Genomic DNA, 25,085 nt, shown 5'->3' with positions numbered 1-25,085 from the left:
CATTTCGCAATAAGCAACGTTGAAAATTATCAATTATTAAATTAGTTTTAAGAAAAACTTAAAGATTGCTCTTTTTAAATATCTTCACCACAGTTTATTTAATTTGCATGAAAAACTTGCAACTTCTTAGCGAAGCCTAGGGGTTTGACTAAACAACTTGCCAAGGTGAATGTTTACAATTTTACGTGACTTACGTTCGGTAGAAATTCAAGGATGGCTCATTATAATCCATCACAGAAAAATCCTCCATGGGTTCGGAATAATGGTAACAAGAAGTTAATAATAGCATAGGATATAATTAATGACATACTCGTCGTCCAACAGTATTGTCCAAATAATGATAAATTGTCTTGTTTCTTTTAAATTGCAGTTCAACAACAGCCAATGCTGGCTCAACAAATGACAGTTCAGTCTGTTGCGTTGAGCCAGCCAGCATTGACAACCACTCACCTGGCAGCCCAAAATCAAATAGGCCAAGTCCAGTTAACGCCAGCCATACAAAGCCACCAGGTTCAAATTCCCCTTAATCAAGCACATCTACTGTTAAATCAGCAGTTAACTCCAGCCAGTTGTACCTTTGGGCAAGTCCAAATAAATCAAGCACAGTTGGCAAATATAGCCACATCCCAGCACCAGGCAACAACCCATCAAACATATTTCACACCTTCTATAAGCTTGCAGCAGGTCAGTTGATTCATTTTCTTATGGTACATAAACCTCATCTTTTAATGTTCTTAATTTAGAATGTTGGTATTCCTCAAGGAACTATTCAGATTCAGCCGGTAGATATTAGAAGTTAATGTCACAGTGAAAAAAACTACATTATTGTTCCTTTTATCAGTCAAGTTTAGTTATTCCCACGTCCATATCGACAAGTATCGCACCACCTGGGTTGGCTATGCCTACTACACTATCTTCAGTCCAGGTCAGTAATGATTGGTGAAAGCATTTTGTAAAATACTACCTTACCCAAGATGTACCTTTCGTCGTTGTCACAGAACTATACTACTACGTATGCAGTAAATAGATCGTGTGTGTCTCAACAGCAACAAACTACAGTTAAACAACGAGTCTTCAGTGGACTTGTAACGAAGTTGCACGAAAACTTCGGCTTTATCGACGAAGATGTGATATTTCAGGCAAGCGTCGTCAAAGGTACTGCGCCGCAGGTCGGAGATCGCGTCCTGGTAGAAGCTTCCTATAACGGATCCATGCCGTTCAAGTGGAATGCCACACGGGTTCAAGTCATAGCACCTCCGGTGTTACCACAGCAACAACAACCACCTCAGAAGCTCCTCGCACCCACAACGTTCTGCCAAAATGGTAAACAAATGGCCTCCAAAACTTACCCAATCGGCCATTTACCTAATGCAACTCGTTTCATTATATTTGTTTCTTATTATTAACCCCGATTTTTTTTTTTTTTTTTTTTTAAGACGTGAACAAACAAATGAATCGGGATTGGTCCAATCGCGGAAGAGCGACCACAAACGATTATCGGGAATCGGATAGAGCGACTCCTAAAAGCCGGGACTCGAGAACGCGAGAGAGACGCAGCAGAAGCAACAGCAGGAGTCCGGGTCGTAAACGTAGTCGTAGCCCACAGAATTCCCCACCACCTCGGCGAAGGGTTCGGGCCACACCTCGATATTCTGTACAGATCCCCAAAGTCTCCTTGGATTGGTAAACATTTTTTCTTTTACCCCCCACTAGTTCCAAATAGGATAATTGGAAATACTTTTGTTACAATGGGTTTTTACATATTTGATTTACTTTACAATTTTTCCAGTCGAGAAGCCAATCTCCTGGAATTAAGGCGCCGGTACAACCATATGTATGTGCCTTCTGATTTCCTGAACTCCATCTACTGGTGGGTCGACTCGTTCCCCATCCATCGTCCTTTACAGCTAGACAGTCCAGTTTCATTCCACATCTTCGACAAGGATGTTGAACCTCCGACAGAAAACACTGCTGTTTACGAGCCTTCCGATGCTGATTATGCGTACAGCGCAAAAGTGATGCTTCTCAGTCTTCTTCCAATGGATGAATTCGTTCGCAAATGCTGTCCGGATGAAGACAAAGAAGATTTTGTCCATCCCGCTCGATTGATTCGATTCCTAGTGGGTCATCGCGGAAAGAACGAGACTATGGCGATCGGAGGGCCTTGGAGTCCGTCGCTGGACGGTGCCGATCCCAAGTCCGATCCGCAAGTGCTAATTAGAACGGCCATTCGCACCTGCAAGGCCCTAACAGGCATCGATCTCAGCGCTTGCACTCAATGGTGAGTAGCTCTCGAGATAACCCACTGCATGTAATTTTTGACATTTCTATTTTTCAGGAAGTGTTGTATTCTACCCGGTAGAACGAGAATGTTTGTTGCTTCAAATTCTAATCCTTTTGATTTGCCCTTCCAGGATGAATCGTGTTGCTCAGTGATTCTCGAATATTTATAGTCGATGGCCGTCGCGTCTGTGCTAATTAGTGGAAAATAATCATTTTGTCCGTATGATTAGGTACCGCGTGGCCGAGATCCGCTACCACCGAGTCTCGTCCATGAAAAGTCGCATTGAAAATGTCCTGCTCTTTGTACCAGATGTCTGGTCGTGCGTTCCCACCGCCAACCAGTGGGAGACCATCGTCCAGTCTTATATGCAACCGGCCAACGAGCCAGCTGAGGCCGATCCTGAAGCTAAGGCATCGCAGACTACTAATTCTTCTCACTGTTTTTTTTTTCTTTCTGTTTTGTCGTTTGGTTTTTGATTTCGACGAGCAAACTCTTTTATTTATTTTATTTCGACCGAGCTGCATTACGACGATTGACTTCTTCCAGAATAATGCTCTTTTTTAGATTGTGTAGTTGGAGACGATTCCAAGATTTACATCGGTATCCGTTTGTGTTGTTTTTCTTTTATGCAGATGGAAGACGAACCAAAAGAAGACGCGGTTGATCCATTAAAGGAAGCTTCTCACTATTCAAAACTTGAGCCAAAAAATCTCAAAGTCAGTAATTCGATAAATTTCTCCCGTTAATAAAATAGATACTCATCTTTTTGTCTGTTTCAGTTTAGTGAACTCAAATCGGAATTGGAGGCGCGGAATTTGAGTAGTAAAGGTATGCGGACCCAGCTTGTCCCGCGATTAACAATAGCCTTAAAGTGTGAGGCTGAAGAAGAGAAACGTAAACGGGAAGATGCCCAACTTGCCGAAGAAGAACCTCAAGAATCAGGAAGTGGAGAAAGTTCTCTTCCTGCGGATGAGACGGATAGTAGTCGGCGGTTAGATTTTGTCGCCTCACCGCAAATTCTCGTCCATCCATCTCCAACTGCCAAAGGAGGCAAGTTCAGTTGTTCCCTGGTCAGTCTTTCCGTTCTTCTGGATTATCGGCTGGAAGATACCAAGGAGCACACCTTCGAAGTCTCACTCTTCTCTGAACTCATCAATGAAATGCTGATGCGTGATTTCGGTGCATTGGTCTATCGATCGGTTGTCAATGAATATCTGAGAAAAGAAAAGAGGGACAAGAAAGAGGACGAAGAGACGGAAAAAAAGAAAAGGAAAGAAATGAAAATCGGAAGGCTAATGAACAATGCCCCGTTACTCTTAGCTTATTGCTACTTTGATTTAAGTCATGCTAACTACATTGCCAGCAAAGATTTAGAAGATCTTTTCCTGACGTTAGGGCTACAATTATCACGAGCTCAGGTAAGCGATGCCAAACTGTTTTTCTACTTCAATTTTAAAGCTGATTTTGTTCTTAGGTCAGGAAGCTACTTCAGAAAGTGATCACGGACGATTGCCTCCGCTACAAGAAACTCATTGAGAAAAGTGTTTTGATGACCAAAGAGGAGGAAGATCAACCAAGTGATGTACCTTTAGGTAAAAGAAGAATTTGTCCGTCTTTTCTTTAAAACGTGTAGCTGACTATGATTTCTTTATCATAGATAATTCGACGTATGAGGTGACAAACGGGAAGGAAGTAACAGCCAGCGAACCAGTCGGATTAATCTTATTGAACGGTGTTTATGTGAATGTCGAACAGTTGCTCGTACGACTGGAACAGTCTGAGGAATCTAGGAGGGAAAGCGAACTAAAGTTTAAACTGGCTCAAAATCAATTGGGTAAAACAAATTACCTCTAACTTAGACAGTGTCGCACAGTTATTAAATATCCGTCCATGGTTTCATGTAGCGACATGCCGAGTGGATTTGACCAAGTCGACAGAAACCAACTCTTCGTTATGTAGACAATTGGAAGCGGAAAAATTACGGGCGGATTCGGCAACTGAAGAATTGACGCGGCTTCAGGTAAATAACAACGACTTATGAAAATCCGTGAAGATCTTATTTCCATTTTTTCTTTTTTTTTTAAGGAATGTGTCAACCAATATGTCCATGGTATCAGCAAGATTCAGGCAATCAGCAATAATCTTTTAGCTTCAAAAGGAGAAGTGATTAAAGAGGAGCAGATACCATTAGACTCACAAACACTACAATCAGTATTTCTAGATAAAGAAGAACAGTAAACGTTTTCACGTATTTTATAATAAAAATCTCTTCCCCCATTTGTTTTATTTGATTCTTGAGTTCCAAGCAACATGCACCGATTCGTGGATGATAAAAATTCTATGTTTTTTAAATACGTATTCAATTGTTCTACAAAAACTTCCAGAATTCGCAGTCACGTTGTTGAAACTGAAGAAAACACATTGGCCTAGCAGACCCAATGAGGGACAAATCCAGAAAATGGTACCATACAAACCTAATGTGCAGATGGTTGACAATTAGCAGTCGCATTTTATCAGAACACCGTCAGGATTTGTGATTTTCGATGATATTTGAGCATGTGGGGAGTAGGAGTCAAATCGAAGAGTCATATTGCTGGTCCTGACTGTAGGTCTAAACCTTGCCGGGGATGTGGCAAGAGCATGCTGACGGAAGCTTGTAGGTATCGATGAAGACACCTCTGCGAGCATCGCAAGGATCGAAGGAAAGCATACGATGGACGGTGTGCTTCTGCAGGCATTTGCTGAAATGGCAAGGGGCCAACGTGCGGCAAGCGGCTTCTGGGAACAAGCAAGTCTCAGTCCGTTGGGTTTGGGTGTAGGTGGGCCAGGCAACGTCCTGGACGATGACACGCCATTCACCGGCAGTGTTCTTAGCACGAAGAGGACGAGAATAAGCGACGGAGCTGGGGCAGATGAAACCTTCACCACCAACCCAGTTGCCCTGATCGAACTGCTTTCCTTTGTAGAAAGAGTAATCGAATTTCTCTTCTTGTTCTTTGCCTACACCATCGACCAAGTTGTTGGCGGACTGATCGGCAACTTCGGCGTATTTCTTCAAGACTAAAGGATCGTACTCGATGGCGTACTAAACAAATACAATTGGGATTTAGTTAAGGTGATAAAGTAGAAGCCAGGAAAGACTCAGTAGTACATTGACTTCGTAGACGGGGTATTCCTCATCTGTCAAACACCAATGACCAGTGGAATTCTCAGCGCATTTGGGAGCGGCTTTAGGATCACAATACTTGGGGTAGGCTGGGTAAGATGAGTATGATGGATCTGTACAAGATTTGGAAATAACTAACAAAATACACCAAATGGAAAGTAAAATCTTACAGGCCGGTTTGCTGTGCGAAGAATATTGTGGCTCTGAATATGGCGTCTTGTAGGCCGCATGTTCTGGTCTGTAAGCTGGCCTTTAATTAAAGAGATATAAAATTATTATGATAGTTATTCTTTAACCACCAGCCTCTAAAGCACCACAACAGATTCTTTACCTGTACTGCTCTTCGGCAGCTAAATCTTCGGCCCATGAACCGACGGCGCAAAACAACAAAATTGCCTGTAACATGCAAAGTATTGTTGAGATATAAAAACAGTAAGTGGTCGCAGCGAGAGTTGCAAAACGTTGTACTCACCAAAACAAAAGACATGCTGAATAATTTAAGATGTGCAGGCAGTTGAAACACCTTAGATATTCTGTGTTTCTTTCACCAACGTACGAAGGCTTTTATAGCCAAGCTGTCCGTCTGGCGACGCCTCTTTTCCCATGTTGCGTGGTTACAGCCCCAATGGAAGCAGTTGGGAGGTCTTTGCGCAAAAAAGAAATCTCATAAAAATATTTATTCCTTTAGCTCTCACCTCACTAAACATTGAAGGTACTGTTTTGTTTACGCAGGGTCACCAACAAAGAAGGCATTCACTTTCATTTGGTCTTCATAAAATATACCAATGTGCTTGACATAAACTGTGTGTCATCCAATAATGAACCTAGAATTAAAGAGCAATTAGACTAGATCACCTTGCGCTTATCACTATTTTCAAATTCAAATTTCCTCAGTAAGCTAAATGATTTTTTAAAACCAAAGATAGAGAAAGTTGAGCAAACGCATAAATGATTTTCAAGGTTCCTAGACTTTCGCAAATCCTTCCGCAAGAGAAAAGGGGGAGTTGCCGCTAGTTGAATTGGAACAAGGTGGTACAAACTGCGTCGGTATATAAACGTGTACGGTCACAACCATCTAACACGTCGTCTATTTCAGCCGATTTTCAACTCTCTTCTTTTTCTGGAAAGCCATCCGAACAATCACAAGTTCACTATTATGTCTGCATCCTACCACTTCTTGGTAACTTGAAGAATCCTCTATCGAATCGCGTTGTCTAATTCTTTTTTCTTTTTTTTTCAACTAATTTTAGATCTTCAGTTTGGGTGTTGTGGCTGTAATGGGAAACAATTACAAGGCGCCTTACCATCAACCCAAATACGAGCCAGAGATCCCTGCCTGTTCCAAGAACACAACCAAGAACTGGTGCCTGGAGGATTCCGAATATCCGGCCTACGAAATCGTTTACGAGCTGGACAAACACTACGAAGCCGTTGTGGCCCTGTACAAGAACGTCGTCGCCGAAACGTCAAATTCTGTCGATACCCTCAGCAAACTGGAAGAGGAGACTTATCTGTGCCCGAGCGAAACTTCTTACGTGCAGCCACTGCGTGCAGTCAACACCAAGGGCAAATGGCGTGTCATCATCAACAAAGTCGAATCCTACGGCATCAAATACGATCAACACGCCCGCATTGAAGAATGTGAGGATGATGCTGCTGGAAAGGCCTGCCCTTTAGTGCCCACCTGTTACGAGTCGAAATGCCTGCAAAAGAGCATCTACCACCGTTTCCTCGTCTACGATCCCACTGATTATTACTTCCCATTCGCCATTGAAACTTTCAAATTGCCCGCATCTTGCGCCTGCTTCGTTGGAGCTTTCAAACTTTAAAGACTTTTATCATTTTAAAAATCTTTTCCCAGTTACCTCATCCTGAACAGGTGAACGATTCACGGTAACGCACAAAAGTTGGCAGTAGTATCAACATCCAAATGAAACCAGTCCCTCATCAACCCAATTCTATGGCATATTTAAGAATAAAGATGCAAAATATTTACCTGAAATTTTCCTGCGCCGAACTATGTTTCTTATAGATATCTGATCTCGATTACTTGGTCTGAGAATTGTACAATTTGCGCTGACGAACGAAATCGACGAAAAAGGTAGATTATAACCATTCCTTTTGACTCCAACGTGTCCTGCGCACAGTTCACTGCTGATGGTTCCGGATTTCAAATGCCTACTCCATCTGCTTTATCCAAATATCAGGAAACCTGTAGCGTAGCATCGAGAGTTTATCGCGTGTTTGTGACAATCAAAAAGTAGGAAAAGTTTCGTTTTACGTAATTCCAACTTTAAGGTACACGATGGAAAATGTTTAAAAGGAAGCCATCGCATGTGAAGCTTTCACTGATACGAATACGTCACTTTCTTTCAAAATTTTTCAGAATTCCTGCATATTAGACAAAAAGTAACAGTTCAAAAGGGCATAAAGAGACAATGTAATGGTGTAAATTTCAAATGTTTCTAGACCTCATCACAGCCATGTTTACTTGAATGTGATTCTTCTTGACTTCCAGTATCTATTTTAAGTAATTTGGCTTAAGCACACTTCTCTGTAGCAATCCATCTCTCCCGTAGATATCAGCACTTGAAATCAGTAGAAATAATCCATCAGATTGAATAGTGCTTATCAATGCTTTAACCTAGTGTAACTCATAATAAAAAAGCTCCTTACAAATAGGTGAAATTAATCATCAACTACATTGAAAGACTTACAGTACGCTGTGATTTCATGAACATCCTTTCAGCAAACGTTGAGAGTACTTTTCTAGTTTTGTTGACTCCAATTATCCAAAAATGAAATAGTACCGCAATCAATTTGCAAGGAACCAGATTTGCCCTAAAACATAATTGAAAACTTGAATGAAAAATAATAGCAGAATTAGAGCATTTGAAAGATGAGACATCAAAATGTTACAGCCTGTTGAACTTATCGATTTGAAAATAATGATTCACTGAAATGCACTTGAAATTATGTGAACAAAAATGGCGCGCTGGTGAACAAACGGTGGGACTGCACTAACGTCTTTGTGAGATTGAAATTCTGACTGCAGTAGAACAAAATGGTAAAAACAAGACATTGGGATGAGGGTGCAGTAAAAAAAAAAACATTTTGCATTCAGCACTAAGACAAGTTGTGGTATTTTTACGTATCTTACAGTTTAAGCAAGCTGAAGATTGAAAGTGTTCTTTGTGAGAATTAGGGACGTTGAAAAATTGCGGGGGGAAGGGTTTGAATTTCGGCCATTACATTTAAGAACTTTTAAACAATCATGACCTGTTTTTCTTATTCCTCGTTTTAGAGTTTTTTCACGTATATTCAATCGGAGAAATTGTTTGAATTGAAATACTACATCAGGTAGTTTAAGTAGGTATCCAACCGAACAATCACCTATGAACTTCTTTCGCCGAACTTCACACGTTGAATGAGCGGAAATTTCCCGGAAAACGCGGCATTGCCAATTTCAGTTTCGAATATTTTTTTGTAGAAATATTAGAGATTAAATATAAAACAATAAAAATATTTTTAAATATTTTTTGCAAAGAAAATAGATTAATAATATATAAAGTGAATTGGTTAAAGCAAGCACAAAAAAATAAAAATAAAATAATAGCTTTGACCCAAACAATCGAAAAGATATTCGCATGCTATACCAATAGCGCATGTTGTAGTTGCATAAATTATTGAAGCTAAGCAGTTTAACGGGTGGACGATTAAAGAAAATGTTTGTTGGAATGCGGTCCAGGCACAGTGGTTATAGTGTTCGCCTTTTAAACTGGCGCTCCGCCGGTTCGATTCCCGTCACCTCCAACTCCCTTCCCTCCTCCATGCCATGCCCTCCTTCTCCTCCCACCTCCCTTCCACATGCAACCATTGTATTTCTACATGCTACGTCATCAAATATCGCAACGGACATCTCATCTCATCGAACTACATTTAACTTCATCAAGGATATGCTTCAATCAAGATATGCATCATCAACTATGCCTAAAAAGGCCAGCTAAAAATAACACACTACAAAAAACAATACTACACTTATGACACCTGCACAACAACTCGACACGTATATAGACGCTGAAATCGATCTGTAGTACCGTTCACTACATGTTGAAGATCGACCCACAAACTGCGGTAGAGAAGAAGTAATCGTAGCTCGTAGGTTGTTGGTAAGTCTCCCCAAGACACACCATGGCCACTAGGTTCATGGATGCAGGCAGCTAATTATCGGGCTTTGTGACCCTCCTCAATACCAATACAATATTGTTTTCCTTACCTTCCTTCCTTCCTTCCTTACCATCAGTAGGGCGTACAGAAGTGCGGCTAGCTAGTGATACACTTTGCATAATTTTTTTATTAGCACACAATTGTATTACTTTGTCATGAGTTAATTCAAATACCAGTAGCAAAAATATTACGAATTTTCATATGAATTACATGATACCTCGGTCGGTACATCAACCACATTTCCTTATATTACTTCAAGAGACTTTTGTGGTTGTTCAAGGATGGAAAGCTCCGACGACACACCCGCACGAGCCGGGAAGTTTGAATTTCTCAATTGCGAATGGGAAATGTTCATCATAGGGATTGTAAACCAAAAAGCGATGGAAGATGTTCTTCTGGATGCATTTCGAGGCGTAGCACGACTCGATTAATGGACAACTGGTCCCAACAACAACATCACACTCTTCCACACGAGCAGTTTGAGTGTACTTGATGCCATAAGACTCGACGTTGTTGATGATTGTGCGCCATTTGCCATCGACGTTGATGGCACGAAGTGGACGGATGTAGCCAGTGGAACTCGGGCAAAGGTAAACCTCGTCGTTCAACTTTTCCAAACCACTGACAGAGTTTTCTGTGCTGGCCAATTTGTCCTTGTAGAAAGCGAGGACGGCCTGGTAGTGTTCATCGAGAGCTTGTTGGACTTCATGTTGAGGATATTCAGAGTCTTCGAGACACCAGGATTTTGTTGTGTTCTTAGCGCAATGCGGAATCTCGACGTATTCGTATCTGGGTGGGGCAGCATACTGTGGAGGACGAGGCTTATAGTTTGGATCAGCAGAAGAGAAAACTCCAATCGCCAAAGTAGCAATGATCTGCATACAGTAAAAAAAAATAATGATTAGTACAATTACCTTTTCGTGTTTGCATCGAATAAATAATAAAGAGAACACGTATTTGTTTAGCTACTGCTTATCCTTACCACCAGCTGAATCGACATGTTGATGTTGAGAATAAGGTAAAACTATCTGAATTGCTACTAGAAAAAGACTGCTCATCAATCGAGACACATACTTGGCTTTATATACGATCATCACAGCAAACTACCGCGGCAAGAGGAAGATAGCTTTCCTTTTCAATTGATAAGGTAGTTTCAATAAAGAAACCGACGTAGTGGTTCCATTCAAATCAACCGAGGAACGCAGAATGCAATTTTGCACGTTGGAGGTCCAGCAATGATGTAACCACTTGTGGTAACCAAATGATCACTGTGGTTCCTGTATATTTCAAAATTCACAGCTTCTTTAAGACGTAACAAGTGAAACAGTTATTTCTCCAAATAATATGTGAACCACCATCGGTGAAACTACCTTTTGGTATAACGCAATGCGAAAGTTTCTCGTTCACTTGGTCACAGATCATTCAACGCTCTGGAGTGTACTATAAAATGACTTCTCTCTTGGATAATTTGCATCAGTTGGTAGCTGTCAATCAACAAGACAGTTTGATACAGTATCCACTACTCAGGCATTTTCTTAAGTTATCAGAATGAAAACAGTAATGGTAAGTTTTAATCAGCAATAAGGGCAACACAATTTTTATCTTTGATATCGTAATTAATGATTATTTTTTTATAAATATCTAGCTATTTCTTTGTGCCGTGATGGCTGGTGTTATTGCAGAGCCAGAAGCCGATGCTAAACGTTACACGAAACCATCTTACGCGAAGCCTAAAGAAGAAAACGATTATTGCCACCCTCGCAAGGCACCAATGTGCTCGAAAAACGGCACATTATCTTTCTGTTTTGAAGATACTGAGTACCCAGTCAAAGAGGTGAAAGTAAGTCTCACTCAAAACCATTCTATGCTATTCAAGTGCCTTAAAGTATTGCGTCTCTCCAGTACGCCATCGAATACGATCCTTTGGTGCTAAAGAAATATGCTGATGTTGAAGATCAATCGGCTGATAATTTAGTTGATGGCCTGACATCCTTATCGGAGGACCATTTTGAGTACCCTGATTATAACGGCACAGCGTTCGAAAAGGGCAATTGGATTGGAGACGAAGGATACATCTGCCCCAGCGACGTCCTCTACACCCGGCCTCTTCGTGCCGTGAATGCTGACGGTGAATGGCGTGTCATCGTGCAAGATATTGCTTGGCCAGGATACACACAGACCCAACGGATCGAGACTTGTTTGTTTCCTGGAGCATCTTGTCGTACTGTCTCTCCCTGCTATGGCAGTAAATGCCATCAAAAGTACGTCTATCAGCGAATGCTTTCCTTTGATCCTTGTGATCCTGAGAAGGGAATTTTTGTTGACATCTACAAGTTGTCATCAGCTTGTTCATGTCGAGTGACAAGAAAACTTTAATGAATTCAAATATCCTGTATACTTTATACCTACGTAGTCCACATTGTATCTTTATGAAACCCAAATACTATAGCGTGATTTTATTGAAAAGAGTAAAATAAAAATGTGCTTGACACCTAGTGCTTTTAGTTTAATCTTGACTAGTGAGTAATCAACTGCAAGCTACACTGATTTGGATGTCATTCAGACTACATGTCAATGAAAACGTAAACTCTTTCACTACCATTGAATGACACAGTTTGAAGCTCAGGGCTGTTCGAGCTTTTTGATTTTGCCTACCATTAATAAATCTCATAAACAATAAAATGTCATCTACCAGTAGTTGTGCACTGAAATGCAACAATTCAACATTGCTCTCCCTGACCACATCAGTGATATTCTAATAGCAAAAGATGGCGATGCAAAATACTTACGAATATTTCGAATAGAAATTCAGAGCTTGTTGTTTTCCGTTGTTTCCTCAATTCGACAACATCAGAATATTTTAAATTATTCTCGAGAAACACTACTTATTCTAGCCATAATCCTAGAAACAACAAAAACGTTCTAATGTTACAGAAGACAAACACATACGTCTTACCGACGTTGCTAGATGGAACTTTTAATGCTGTGTGACCATTATGTCTTAAATGGATAGATCCTTGGCATTTTTCACTACCAGGATTATTTTCCGTTATTAATATACATAAGAAAAAAATAAAATTGATTCATAAATATGTTTTATTTGTAGAGAAAGACTCACAGTCACTTGCAGCTACGACATCGAGAGTTAAGGAGGTGGAGAAAAGGAAAGAATTGACTTGATGGAAGACAAGTCCAGAGAATACAAAAAACGATCCTTGTGTTGGAGAGAATTGACGGTTGGCGGTACCGTTTTTATGAAAGCAGTCCCTCTCGTTAACTTGACGTTTTGGGTATTATCTGGAGGCCGTCACGGTCCGGGATATTTTATGGGATATGAGCCAGTCTGAGTGGAAGAGTCAGTGAGAATATAGGGTGAGTTTGTTTGGCTTATGCCTTGACTGGAATATGGCAAGAGCAAGCTGATGGAAGCTTGTAGGTGTCAATGAAGATGCCCTTGTGTGCATCGCATGGATCGAAGGAGAGCATACGATGGACGGTGTGCTTCTGCAGGCATTTGCTGAAGTGGCAAGGAGCCAAGGTGCGGCAAGCGGCTTCTGGGAACAAGCAAGTCTCGGTCCGTTGGGTTTGGGTGTAGGTGGGCCAGGCAATGTCCTGGACGATGACACGCCATTCACCAGCAGTGTTCTTAGCACGAAGGGGACGAGAGTAAGCGACGTCGCTGGGGCAGATGAAACCTTCACCACCGACCCAATTGCCCTCGTCGAATTGCTTGCCGTTGTAGAAAGAGTAATCGAATTTCTCTTCTTGGGCCTTGGTAATGCCATCAACCAAATCGTCAGCGGACTGGTCAGCAACATCGGCGTACTTCTTCAAGACTAAAGGATCGTAGTCGATGGCGTACTATCAGATACAATTGGGATTTAGTAAAGGAGATAATGTAGAAGCTAGGAAGACTCAGTAGTACCTTGACTTCATAGACGGGGTATTCCTCATCAGTCAAACACCAGTGACCAGTGGAATTCTCAGCGCATTTAGGAGCGGCCTTAGGATCGCAATACTTGTAGGCTGGATGAGCTGGGTATGATGGGTAAGACGGATCTATACATAATAAAATCAAGATAGAATTATATTTGCTTCCTATTCAAAGGAATTAATCTCAACGTACATGATGGTTTTCTGTATGAGGGATATTGCGGCTCAGGATACGCTGGCTTGTAGGCGGGGTACTCTGTTTTGTAAGCCGGCCTTTGATTGTAACAAGATAAAGTCGCAAAAGCTTGATAAGATTTCATTTTTAAGAGAAAAAACAAAATCAAATTTTACCTGTACTGTTCTGCTGCAGCCAAATCTTCAGCCCAAGCGCCAACTGCGCAAAACAATAAAATAGCCTGTCCAAAATGAAGAAATGTTTTTAGTTTAAGATGCTCGGTGTTCAACAATTGACTCAGCAATGAATTAGAGGATTACATACCACTGCAAAAGACATGTTAAACAATGATTTTAAGAAAAACACAAGTTGTACAGGAATGAATAGAGATGTATGTGCACAGAGAACTCCTTAAGTGATCTGTGTGTCTTTGACCAACTGCTTTGGGCTTTTATAGCGAAGGTGTAGGTTGGACCTGAAAGCCTCGCCTCCAACCAATGGATGTAAACGGGGCTGTCTTAACGTATTCATTTAGAAATCTCTGAAAAACACAAGTTGTTCTCAGCTCTCTCCGCATCGTTACGCTAAAATATTGAAATTGGGGTTCGGTGGTGTCTTCAGCAATCGCCAAGGCCGAATTCGCTTTCACTGAACATTGTAGACTGTGAGTTTTAGTGACCAGTGTTCTTCATATTTTGTAGACTCGCTCCAATGATGAATATGATGTATGCAAGCGTTTCGGAATAAAACGGACGTAGAGAAAATCTATACCCAACAAGTGTTCATAATTTCCAAGGCGACTGGACTTTCACAAGTCCTTCTACCACAAGAAAAGGGGAGTATCCATTGGTTAATATGGAACAAGGCAGAACAAAGTGTCGTGGTATAAAAGCTCAGACCGTCATTGCAGTTCAGCACATCGTCTTCTTCGTTTGATTTCTATTCTCTGCAGTTTCAAAGCAGCTCAGTCACAAATTTAATACCATGTCTACATCTTACCATTTCTTGGTAATTAAATTTTCTTACCTGTATCCCCATATTGAGCTTTAATTCATTCTGTACGTTTTCATTGAAATTTAGATCTTCTTCGGCTTGGGTGTTGTGGCTGTAATGGGCAACAATTACAAGGCGCCTTACCATCAACCCAAATACGAGCCAGAGATCCCTGCCTGTTCCAAGAACACGTCCAAGAACTGGTGCCTGGAAGATTCCGAATATCCGGCCTATGAAGTCGTTTACGAGCTGGACAAACACTACGAAGCCGTTGTGGCCCTGTACAAGAACGTCGTCGCCGAGACGTCCAACTCTGTCGATACCCTCAGCAAATTGGAAGAGGAGACTTATCTGTGCCCGAGCGAAACTTCTTACGTGCAGCCACTGCGTGCAGTCAACACCAAAGGCAAATGGCGTGTCATCATCAACAAAGTCGAATCCTACGGCATCAAATACGATCAACACGCCCGCATTGAAGAATGTGAGGACGATGCTGCTGGAAAGGCCTGCCCTTTAGTGCCCACCTGTTACGAGTCGAAATGCCTGCAAAAGAGCATCTACCACCGTTTCCTCGTCTACGATCCCACTGATTATTACTTCCCATTCGCCATTGAAACTTTCAAATTGCCCGCATCTTGCGCCTGCTTCGTTGGAGCTTTCAAACTCTAAACACTTCCATCGTCTTCTTCTATCCTTCCCTTTCCTACTTCTTTCCTTAAGAAAGTTCTTGTCTTAATTCTATGCTCCCAGTCCAAACGATCCCTGTGATATTTTTGTAAAACATCTCTGCGCTTCACAGTCGACTCTTCGTGAACAATTGAAAGACTCACGGTGGAGCGCAAAGGTTGGCGGTACCATCAAAAAACGAAACATCCAAATGAAAGCAGTCCCTCACCACCACCACAACAACATCGTGGCTTATTTAATAATTAAAATATTTTTCTATAAAATGTTTGTATACGCTAAGATACTTGTGTCTTGCTCCCTCGCGACCTTATGTTCTCGGCAGATAATAAAATAATCTTATACCCAATTTCATTCTTGTTCTAAATTTTTCTTCTAGTATTACAATCGCATTCTTAAATTCAATTTTAAAACGTACAATTCAATCGCCTACCTCTATGGAAATAATTCAGCTTACCTGGCTTTGTTAAAGCAGAGGATGAAACTTCCTGTGCAGGTGCACTTCGTCAGTGAATTTTGCTCGGCAGGGGTTGGACATTGACAAAACACTGTATCACCAAACTGCACACTCAGTGAGGGGCTTCAGAATGTTCGAGAACATTAGAGAGCGTCTTTCCACAACAACGAAATGAAATGGATTCAACCATGCAGCCTATATCGATGAAAACCAACTGGCCGTGTCCAGAGTCCTAACGACACTGTTGCATCATATGTATGTTCAGAACGTGAAGGGTTACAAATGAATGTTTTTTTTTCCTTTATCATGGGTGTTTGCAACTTTTAAAATAATATGAGGGATAAGGTTTGGTAGGCGGTTACGGTGGTTACGGTCGTAATCCATACCACAACGCCTTTCTCTAGCTTGGCTTTCCCTTTGCCTTTTGAATCTATCAACAAGATTATTAAAGGCATTGTTCTTGTTAATCGAGTAGGGTAACGTGGATTGAGGGAAACCGAATGAATATTACCGAACCTCTGTTTAATCATAAATTGCCAATTTGCCCAACCTGTGTGTAAACTATGAGAGGCATCGTAATATCCACTACTAGTAATTTGTCGACAATTTGCTATCGACAAATTAATTAAAACACTAAACTTGCAAGTCCCTACGTTCTGTAATTATTGAGTTGAGAGAGTGAGAATCGTCACCCGTTTACGGCTGATTCGTCAGACTAACTGATCATCAGCCGGGTAGCAACGAAAAAAGGCGGGAAAAACAAAAGAAGAGCGAATTTGGCAGCGTGGTTTTAGGGTGGCAAGTTAGGGTGGACGCCAATGACGGGTGGAAGAATGGAAAGGGTGGAAAGAGAGTTGAAAAATAAAAGATGACTTAGTTGCGAAATATGGAAGTTATTTTCTTGCAGTAAAACCAATGGATTTATTCATAAATAATTTTGTATTGTTTGACAAGAACTCTCAGTGGCTCGCAATCACGACGATAGTTTAGAAGAAAGGATAGAGACAGATTGGAAAGGATAGGCCAGAAGGACTTGAAGGGGGACAAGTCCAGAGAATACCAGAAACGATCCCTGTGTTTCTTGGAGAGGATTGGACGGTTGGCGGCACCGTATTTTTTGAAAGCAGTCCCTCTCTTTTAACTTGACGTTTTAGGTATTATCTGGAGGCCGTTAGGGTCCAAGACAGGGTAGTAGTGTCTTTAAGGGGTAGGGGAAATCGGGCATGGTCTTTTATCAGGTGGGTTTGTTGTTGATCTCATTAATCAGCTTAAGCCTTGACTGGGATGTGGCAAGAGCAAGCTGATGGGAGCTTGTAGGTGTCGATGAAGAAACCTTTGCGGGCATCGCAAGGATCGAAGGAGAGCATACGATGGACGGTGTGCTTCTGTAGGCATTTGCTAAAGTGGCAAGGAGCCAAGGTGCGGCAAGCGGCTTCTGGGAACAAGCAAGTCTCGGTCCGTTGGGTTTGGGTGTAGGTCGGCCAGGCGATGTCTTGGACGATGACACGCCATTCACCAGCAGTGTTCTTAGCACGAAGAGGACGAGCATAAGCGACATCGCTAGGGCAGATGTATCCTTCACCACCAACCCAGTTGCCCTGATCGAACTGCTTGCCATTGTAGAGAGAATAGTCGAATTTCTCTTCTTGGGCCTTGGTGATGCCATCAACCAAATCGTCGGCGGACTGGTCAGCAACATCGGCGTACTTCTTCAAGACTAAAGGATCGTAGTCGATGGCGTACTATCAAATACAATTGGGATTTAGTTAAGGTGATAATATAGAAGCTAAGAAGAGTCAGGAGTACCTTGACTTCGTAGACGGGGTATTCCTCATCAGTCAGACACCAATGACCAGTGGAATTCTCAGCGCATTTGGGAGCGGCTTTAGGATCGCAATACTTGGGGTAGGCTGGGTAAGAAGGGTATGATGGGTAGGACGGATCTATAAAACAATGATACAAAATAAACTTGTCATTATCTTAAAGACCAACCAAATCTTACAGGATGGTTTGCTGTAAGACGGATACGATGGGTACGCTGGCTGGTAAGAGGGGTACTCGGGTTTGTAAGCCGGTCTGTTGTTTCAAAGAAGGAAATTATTTTGTTGACCATTGGATATAGGACGTAGCTTAGAAACGAATTCCTACCTGTAATGCTGGCCTTCAGCAGCCAACTCTTCAGCCCAGGCGCCGACGGCGCAGAACAACAAAATCTCCTGTCCAAATAGTTTGATCATTAAGACGTTGATGCAATGAATAAATAGAGTTAGGACTCACCACTGCAAGAGACATGCCGGATTGATTAAAGGTAAAAAGGAGGTGAAAAAATACAGCAGTAAGAAGGAATTGTTCTGCGAGCACTGAGAGCTCCTCGAGTTGTTCTGTGTTTCGTTTGACCAACGGATCCCGTCTTTTATAGTCACCACGTCGGTTGGACTACGCCCTTTTTTCAAACTCTCAAGACCAATGGAAACACGAAGGGCGGTCTTTCACGTAGAAATCTTTCGAAATGATCAACTCTCTCCAGCCTTATCGCCTCCCAAAATATTATGCTCCTCTTTTTCTCAACTTTCACTTTAGTCATCGGCATTCGGGCATCCCCATCTTATATCTTTTGCAGGTGTTGCTGGAAGATGAACTTGACCATCACATTATACCACCCCGAAGAAAACCGTAACTGCGTTGTAGAAAACTGAAATTGCAAGCCATACAACCACATTATCATTGCGTCCAGTTTCACAGCGACATGGATCAAGACAATAACAACATATGATTAGAAAGTGGGTCTATATTATAAGACTTATACCTGTGCAAAAATTTTGAGTTGAATGATTGCACGTTTTCCGTTCACGGTGTACACGTTTAATGACCTGGCCGAAAGTAGGTGATCTCATTCAAGTTGTAGGTGTGTGAAATACGTGCCAAAGTGGATATTCGCCTTGACTAATTACTACCCCATAACGAATGAACAGTTAACCCGTCAAGGCTGTTGGGCTTTTATTAGATGTGGGGTCCAATTATTAAACTTCAAGTACGATATCTTTCATGGGTCTACATAAAAACGGAATGATTCATTGCACTACATCGTACCAACTAAACGCACCTGACCGGCAAATGTTAACACAATCCCATTCCGAGGTGCCAAACTTGAATCGCAAGTTGATGTTCCGCAAATGTTTTAGCCAGTGAACAGGCATTTCTTTTCGCGAGCTTTCACCACCCCCAAACGAAATCACGAGTGTAATCATTTTTGCATGAAAGCCACGCCCTTATAATCTTCTCAATCGTTGTCATTTTGACATCGTTTTTCTTCTCGTCCGTGACAGGAATGCGTTCACGTTTGCGTAACACATTCAAACATTGCACGGCCGACCGTTATACAAAAGACCGCATGTTGTGCAGACCAAATGTTATACCTTAGGTTCTTTCGGCTGCTACAATGACCTTGCTCCTGGCTCACGATGAGAATAGGGGAGGCCTATTACGCCCCGTTCTCTCCCGATTCTTTTCGCTTATTATTTTCGCTCTCCTGATCGTTATGAGAGCACGGTCGTAAATAAGATAAGAGCGGGAGAAATTGTAGCCGTTCGGACAACCTATTCTTAATAGCTAACCAAAAAGGAAACAAACCGCAGGCCTTCGAAATGTCCTCGGGTGTTACTTAAGCTATAACTACGTCTTGCTACGTGAATATTATGTCTAGCGTATACTTTTAGAAAATTGTTCTCCAGAGAAGGAAACGTAATTTCTTTTCGTTTAATAGAAAACTCCTTCATTTATATGTTTAGATCGAAAGTCGATTTTGTTTGCCAATGATGGGGTCACGATTGAGAATCATAGCAAGATAATTGACTTGCAGATACACACCTTTCGCCAATAAATAATTTAATTTGTATAGAACAATGATGACTCCCCCCTGTCGATAGCAGCGTCATTGAAAGGCGGCTGTTACAAGAGGTGTGGTTCGTGAATAAAATCATAATTACAACTCGTTCACCTCATTTCAGCATTAAAAGCTGTAATTATTTTCAGTTCATGGTGCTGATTCAAATTGAACTTTGGCACACATTATTTCCGATTGTGTTTTCACCTTAAATGACGTCCTATACGCGAAGATGAACCCTGATGATGTCACACGCTTTCTCTTTTTTAAACCATTCAAAATGTTCGTGCGTGTTTTGTTTTTTTGTAGCGGGATGGTAATAACGGTCCGCATACATGCATACGATTTTTCCATCAATTTATTAACCACGATTGTCGTACAGCTGCTGCGTGGAGTGTCGTGTAAATGACACACCGTCTGCAATTGGCAGAGACTCACGATTACGATGTTAGCTGCTGTCGATTGTCTTTCGGTCACGGCCGATTTCTCGTCTTCATGGTGTCGAACCATCCCCTTTTCAATGCTCCCGCCGATCTCTTTTGTCGTGCACAAAATTCACGTCATTTCAAAGCACTTTCCCTCTTCATCTTTGTATAGCAAATAAGAATGAAGTCCATCCATTCTTTGAAATTATTCGCCCGGGACGCGGGATAGCCTACAGTTTATGCGTGCGGTTTTGGAAAACAATTGACAAATGGTTCGACGCTATAAATCACCGATTACCAAGGTCGGGTTATATCATCCGATCGGCCGTTTCATTTGCCATACAGAGTTAATAATTGTTTTTCCCATACATAGAGAAAACGCCATGCCTCTAACAACAGTCGCTTGTTGTTGAGCATGCAAACTGCGGCCCCGAAACGTTGTTTTATGCCCACGAACCGCAAGGTAATCATAAAAATGGAGCTATTTCTAGTCTGCTCGTCCATCGGTGAAAACCAAAGGATTTCCATCGCTTAGTAGAACGAGGGAGTTGGTCTATTGTCGAGCACCTGTTGCTATTCCATGAACTTCATAACAAAAACAAATGGTCGGGGAAAATGGAAAGTAGGAACAGTATATGCTAAAATCTTTGTGCGAGAAAAGAGAATCAGGCGAAATTGGAGAAATGCGCACAAATAAAAATGCCAGCACCTCATTTTCATGCCAATGAGTAAAAAAAAAACGTGCGGCTCGTTAACTTTTCTTCTTGAGACATTCGCATTTATAGCTGATAGTTATGTACCATTACGTAAAGGCTATACGATCTTGACGTCCACTTGACTAGATTAAAAAAAATGCGGTAGCTCAAATAACAAAACAAAAAACTTTCCCTTTCATCTTTTTTTATTGTCATGCGTCCCTTCTAGCACCTCATATCATTTACCACGATTAACTGCCGACACACAAAGAAAGGTGGAAGACAATGAAAAAAGTCTGTTTTTATCCGATACAAAGAACATCTGGACGACGTGACTGACGAGCATACCACGCGATCGTAAAAATCTTTTTCAAAACATATAAACTATAGCCACATCACGAAAGAGTCGTATAAATCCCGGCGTTATTGTTACGTTCAATGCGCGTAATTGCGAATTTCGGTACAATGCAGAGGGAAAGCTGTTGAGGGTCGAAAAATTGGCCGATAAAAATATCACAAGGACAACCGAGTTGATGAATTAAACTTGAAACAATTTTGGAAATAGATTGTTTAAAGCGTGCCACTTTACCGAGGCTTTCCGCACAATGTGTCACGCAACGTGGAAGCTTAACAGACTACAGTGGCCATAAAGAGATTCATTGCGTGAATACGTTTCATCAGTTGAACGATGGTCCCGTACAATAAAATACAGATCATTCTCCATGCGTAACGAACAAAAACCTTTCGAATGTTAACTGATTTTTCGGTGTTGATCGAGTAGCGACGAGCGTATCGAAATCGCTACGTTCACACGATAAAATTTCGATTTCTAGAAATCCAATTAAACTAGCCTGTCATCGAGAACGAAATATTTAGGTTATCCTGATGGGCATGGGCTCTCTCAGGAATTTCCGTTATGGAACGTGATCATGAGGACAGAGACGCAGTAAGCGACACGATAGAATCTTGTAGGCTCGAAACATGAACATTTTGTACGCAATAACTAAACCTACGTGACGCCGATTGGTTTACAAATCATGGCCGCTTTCACCCGTTCACGCACGACGTCAAGGTCGCACCGCGGGATGTTTCTATGGTGGGATGAGCAAATACACCCTAGGCAGGCGTGTATTGATGAGCGTTTAGTTATTGGGCCATGATTTTTGCAGCGTTATGTTAATTTCGTAGCGACGTGAGGAGTACAAGGACGTTACTCACAGGGAGTAGTTAAGCGAAGAGAAACTTTTCTTGGATTATTAATGAATTTATGCGCGTGCGTCTTCCTCATTTTAATAAACATGACTGGCATATTGACAAAGTGGGGAAAAGGGAAAAGGAAGATACGATGGCAAGGTTATACGTGCTTCTTTTTTGCATAAAATTGTTTAACATTGAAAATACTGTCCTCCATTTCAAATGGACGAAACGCAGGTATAAACGAACGCTAGGCAATTTCAAAGAAGCTGTTCGTTGAAATGAATAAATTCTTTTTTAGCCAAGTGTAGGCTATAAGAGTATTGAATAATTCATCCCAGGCTATGATATTTGTCATGGTTTTTTTTTCGATATGTCCGTTAGAAATTCATAAGAAAGAAATTAGAGAATATATTCGAATTTATTTCGATTGGGAAAATTTCGTGAGCGAGCAACACATGGGAATTCTGCACAAACAGCTTAGGGGAGGGTCACAAATTACAGAAAAATATTTTAATCATTAAATAAGCCACGATGTTATTGTGGTAGTGGTGAGGGACTGCTTTCATTTTACATGTTTCATTTTTGATGGTACCGCCAACCTTTGCGCTCCACCGTGAGTCTTTCAATTGTTCACGAAGAGTCGACTGTGAAGCGCAGAGATGTTTTACAAAAATATCACAGGGATCGTTTGGACTGGGAGCATAGAATTAAAACAAGAATTTTTGTAAAGAAAGAAGTAGGAAAAGGAAGGATAGAAGAAGATGGTGGAAGTGTTTAGAGTTTGAAAGCTCCAACGAAACAGGCGCAAGATGCGGGCAATTTGAAAGTTTCAATGGCGAATGGGAAGTAATAATCAGTGGGATCGTAGACGAGGAAACGGTGGTAGATGCTCTTTTGCAGGCATTTCGACTCGTAACAGGTGGGCACCAAAGGGCAGGCCTTTCCAGCAGCATCATCCTCACATTCTTCAATGCGGGCGTGTTGATCGTACTTGATGCCGTAGGATTCGACTTTGTTGATGATGACACGCCATTTGCCTTTGGTGTTGACTGCACGCAGTGGCTGCACGTAAGAAGTTTCGCTCGGGCACAGATAAGTCTCCTCTTCCAGTTTGCTGAGGGTATCGACAGAGTTGGACGTTTCGGCGACGACGTTCTTGTACAGGGCGAAAACGGCTTCGTAGTGTTTGTCCAGCTCGTAAACGACTTCATAGGCCGGATACTCGGAATCTTCCAGGCACCAGTTCTTGGACGTGTTCTTGGAACAAGCAGGGATTTCTGGCTCGTATTTGGGTTGATAATAAGGCGCCTTGTAATTGTTGCCCATTACAGCCACAACACCCAACCCGAGAAAGATCTGCCAAAGGTTAAAAGTAAATTAAATCAAACTAAAACCACTAACAAAAGGAATAAGCAAACGGATTTACCAAGAAATGGTACGAGAGGGACATGATTTCAATTTCGTGACTGTACAGAGACCCGTCAGAAAGTTGGAAGATGAAATCGACTGGAGAAGACGATGTGCTGGTTTGTTTCAACCGGCCCGTCTTTTATACCGGGACACTTTGATGGCCTCACCAAACGACGACTCCCACCTGGAGGAGATACACGCCCCTCCTTCACCTCTTAGAACGCCAATAATCGAGAAGCAGCGAGTGCATTTTCACTTTTCCTCTCTTTCGAGCCTTTTGCAGAATCGCCTGGTGTTGTAGGGAAACCGTTGGGTCCCTGCACGAAAAGAAACAACCTTGAGAAAAGCTCTTTTCTTCTTTCGAGGTTAGTAGGTGAGGAAAACAAGCAATGGCTGGCTGATTCTTGCTTTATCCCAACACATTTGTGGCTCTGTTCTACGGCTAATCGAGCAAAAGTAACGAAAGAAATGCTATTGCATCTCTTTGTCGTGAACCCCGAGGAGCTGCGTGAATCTGAATCGATAACCGTGAAGATTTTTCCCCCGTGAAGACCACACCCTCAATTACTACCCGCTGTTGTTCTTTTGTTTTGCAGGCAGGGCAGCACTCTCACTTTCTGATTCATCATATTCGTGCTTATTAACAGACCCTCTTGCATATTTTCTTTTGCTCGCATCGCTCTACATAGTTACGAATCTCTCCATGCCACTTGCTCTATTATATTGTGTTTGGATGTATTATTAAAGTTGTCAGACTTTCTAGACTTGTATGAAACTTCTAAAGCAAATTTGGTTATACGGCTTGCAAATGGTCAATGAAATTTCACGCTTCCGTTCATAATCTGCTAAAGTTACACGTTAAGAACAATTTCGTGTCTGTGGAACGACGATAGCAAATGTCCGTGATCTATTTATTCGTTGCAGTTTTCTAAGAGCAACGTATATCCCGAAAGTTTAGCCAAATCGATAACGTAACATCGTCAGAGAAAACTTTCTGTTTTCCCACATTTCTGTTCTTCAATCATCTGAAAATTCGACATAATCGCCTTCCTTGTTGCGTCTTGCGTACATTTTGCCATATGTGAGCCAAATATGCAACATGCCATGTAGAAATAGCCACTTATCTTCAGACTGGAAGACGACATAAGAACTTACCGAGACTTTCCATAGTTTTAAACATTTTTATTCGTTTTCAGTCTGGAATTCACACTGCGTTTACGCTACCAAAGTCACGCTGCATTTGCGCTACCAAGTTCACGCTCACCGATCAAGGCTGAAATCCTTATTGCTAAACGGTCGTCAGGGTTGTTTTTTTATTAGCCATATTTTTATTTTATGCTTTCATCTTTGTTGCAACAACGATACCATATGACTCCATGAAAAATTATAGGACGCGTGAATGCCATTTCAAATGGATGTTGTTACAAGTGCCATACACTGACATCGGCCCATCGATTGCTCTATTGATTTTTACTGTTCGTAGTCAATGCCCCTGGATGTACTGAATGAATCTCAGTTTCTAAAGCTTTCCATCGGTGTGGTTTATCATACCCATG

General features: G+C 41.6%; 7 protein-coding genes across 10 annotated transcripts; 4 read left to right on the top strand and 3 right to left on the bottom strand.

The window, feature by feature from the left end:
• Positions 1 to 123: 123 nt before the first annotated feature.
• Positions 124 to 4,549, top strand: LOC130700356 (cell division cycle and apoptosis regulator protein 1-like). Its single transcript, XM_057522404.2, has 14 exons — positions 124 to 265; positions 371 to 684; positions 744 to 782; positions 842 to 925; positions 999 to 1,323; positions 1,437 to 1,683; positions 1,790 to 2,281; positions 2,514 to 2,694; positions 2,917 to 3,000; positions 3,064 to 3,702; positions 3,759 to 3,876; positions 3,942 to 4,118; positions 4,189 to 4,304; positions 4,370 to 4,549. Exons 1-14 carry the CDS (start codon positions 214 to 216, stop codon positions 4,520 to 4,522), a joined length of 3,021 nt encoding a protein of 1,006 aa, XP_057378387.1. The 5' UTR covers positions 124 to 213; the 3' UTR covers positions 4,523 to 4,549.
• On the bottom strand, positions 4,550 to 18,315 carry LOC130700347 (neurotrophin 1-like). 4 transcript variants are annotated; one of them, XM_059496651.1, is made up of 5 exons: positions 18,197 to 18,315; positions 5,782 to 5,846; positions 5,621 to 5,700; positions 5,436 to 5,563; positions 4,550 to 5,369 (listed from the first exon to the last, which is right to left on the bottom strand). In XM_059496651.1, the coding sequence occupies exons 1-5, from the start codon at positions 18,209 to 18,211 to the stop codon at positions 4,896 to 4,898; spliced, it is 762 nt and encodes a 253-aa protein (XP_059352634.1). In that variant the 5' UTR covers positions 18,212 to 18,315; the 3' UTR covers positions 4,550 to 4,895. The 4 variants fall into 4 exon arrangements, with proteins under 4 accessions (XP_059352634.1, XP_057378379.1, XP_057378378.1 ...); XM_057522396.2 differs by lacking the exon at positions 18,197 to 18,315 and adding an exon at positions 5,923 to 5,993; XM_057522395.2 differs by lacking the exons at positions 4,550 to 5,369; positions 5,436 to 5,563; positions 5,621 to 5,700; positions 5,782 to 5,846 and adding exons at positions 12,759 to 13,538; positions 13,603 to 13,736; positions 13,804 to 13,883; positions 13,962 to 14,026 and having other exon boundaries at positions 18,197 to 18,314.
• LOC130700352 (uncharacterized) lies at positions 6,529 to 7,409 on the top strand. The gene is made up of 2 exons (XM_057522401.2): positions 6,529 to 6,630; positions 6,701 to 7,409. Exons 1-2 carry the CDS (start codon positions 6,607 to 6,609, stop codon positions 7,277 to 7,279), a joined length of 603 nt encoding a protein of 200 aa, XP_057378384.1. The 5' UTR covers positions 6,529 to 6,606; the 3' UTR covers positions 7,280 to 7,409.
• Positions 9,821 to 10,762, bottom strand: LOC130700350 (protein spaetzle-like). Its single transcript, XM_057522398.2, has 2 exons — positions 10,660 to 10,762; positions 9,821 to 10,552 (listed from the first exon to the last, which is right to left on the bottom strand). The coding sequence occupies exons 1-2, from the start codon at positions 10,675 to 10,677 to the stop codon at positions 9,953 to 9,955; spliced, it is 618 nt and encodes a 205-aa protein (XP_057378381.1). The 5' UTR covers positions 10,678 to 10,762; the 3' UTR covers positions 9,821 to 9,952.
• On the top strand, positions 11,159 to 12,173 carry LOC130700349 (neurotrophin 1-like). The gene is made up of 3 exons (XM_057522397.2): positions 11,159 to 11,240; positions 11,323 to 11,517; positions 11,580 to 12,173. The coding sequence occupies exons 1-3, from the start codon at positions 11,226 to 11,228 to the stop codon at positions 12,051 to 12,053; spliced, it is 684 nt and encodes a 227-aa protein (XP_057378380.1). The 5' UTR covers positions 11,159 to 11,225; the 3' UTR covers positions 12,054 to 12,173.
• Positions 14,661 to 15,811, top strand: LOC130700351 (uncharacterized). Its single transcript, XM_057522400.2, has 2 exons — positions 14,661 to 14,793; positions 14,866 to 15,811. The coding sequence occupies exons 1-2, from the start codon at positions 14,770 to 14,772 to the stop codon at positions 15,445 to 15,447; spliced, it is 606 nt and encodes a 201-aa protein (XP_057378383.1). The 5' UTR covers positions 14,661 to 14,769; the 3' UTR covers positions 15,448 to 15,811.
• A 4,203-nt stretch (positions 18,316 to 22,518) lies between the features above and the next one.
• On the bottom strand, positions 22,519 to 23,689 carry LOC130700152 (protein spaetzle-like). The gene is made up of 2 exons (XM_057522174.2): positions 23,546 to 23,689; positions 22,519 to 23,475 (listed from the first exon to the last, which is right to left on the bottom strand). Exons 1-2 carry the CDS (start codon positions 23,567 to 23,569, stop codon positions 22,894 to 22,896), a joined length of 606 nt encoding a protein of 201 aa, XP_057378157.1. The 5' UTR covers positions 23,570 to 23,689; the 3' UTR covers positions 22,519 to 22,893.
• Between the last annotated feature and the right edge of the window lie 1,396 nt (positions 23,690 to 25,085).

Source organism: Daphnia carinata, chromosome 8, assembly GCF_022539665.2.
Source record: "Daphnia carinata strain CSIRO-1 chromosome 8, CSIRO_AGI_Dcar_HiC_V3, whole genome shotgun sequence".
Classification (NCBI taxonomy): domain Eukaryota; kingdom Metazoa; phylum Arthropoda; class Branchiopoda; order Diplostraca; family Daphniidae; genus Daphnia; species Daphnia carinata.
The sequence above is the reverse complement of the archived record's forward strand: the minus strand, read 5'-3'. Positions and strand labels throughout refer to the sequence as shown.

Coding starts and splice junctions, on each gene's coding strand:
- LOC130700356 (XM_057522404.2), top strand. CDS start 214: ATGGCTCATTATAATCCATCACAGAAAAATCCTCCATGGGTTCGGAAT. Junction 2,282..2,513: donor CTCAGCGCTTGCACTCAATG/GTGAGTAGCTCT, acceptor CCGTATGATTAG/GTACCGCGTGGCCGAGATCC. Junction 3,877..3,941: donor ACCAAGTGATGTACCTTTAG/GTAAAAGAAGAA, acceptor TCTTTATCATAG/ATAATTCGACGTATGAGGTG.
- LOC130700352 (XM_057522401.2), top strand. CDS start 6,607: ATGTCTGCATCCTACCACTTCTTG. Junction 6,631..6,700: donor CTGCATCCTACCACTTCTTG/GTAACTTGAAGA, acceptor AACTAATTTTAG/ATCTTCAGTTTGGGTGTTGT.
- LOC130700349 (XM_057522397.2), top strand. Junction 11,518..11,579: donor ACCCAGTCAAAGAGGTGAAA/GTAAGTCTCACT, acceptor GCGTCTCTCCAG/TACGCCATCGAATACGATCC.
- LOC130700351 (XM_057522400.2), top strand. CDS start 14,770: ATGTCTACATCTTACCATTTCTTG. Junction 14,794..14,865: donor CTACATCTTACCATTTCTTG/GTAATTAAATTT, acceptor ATTGAAATTTAG/ATCTTCTTCGGCTTGGGTGT.
- LOC130700347 (XM_057522395.2), bottom strand. Junction 13,884..13,961: donor GCTGCAGCAGAACAGTACAG/GTAAAATTTGAT, acceptor TTACAATCAAAG/GCCGGCTTACAAAACAGAGT. Junction 13,737..13,803: donor CTCATACAGAAAACCATCAT/GTACGTTGAGAT, acceptor TATTATGTATAG/ATCCGTCTTACCCATCATAC.
- LOC130700152 (XM_057522174.2), bottom strand. CDS start 23,569: ATGTCCCTCTCGTACCATTTCTTG. Junction 23,476..23,545: donor CCCTCTCGTACCATTTCTTG/GTAAATCCGTTT, acceptor AACCTTTGGCAG/ATCTTTCTCGGGTTGGGTGT.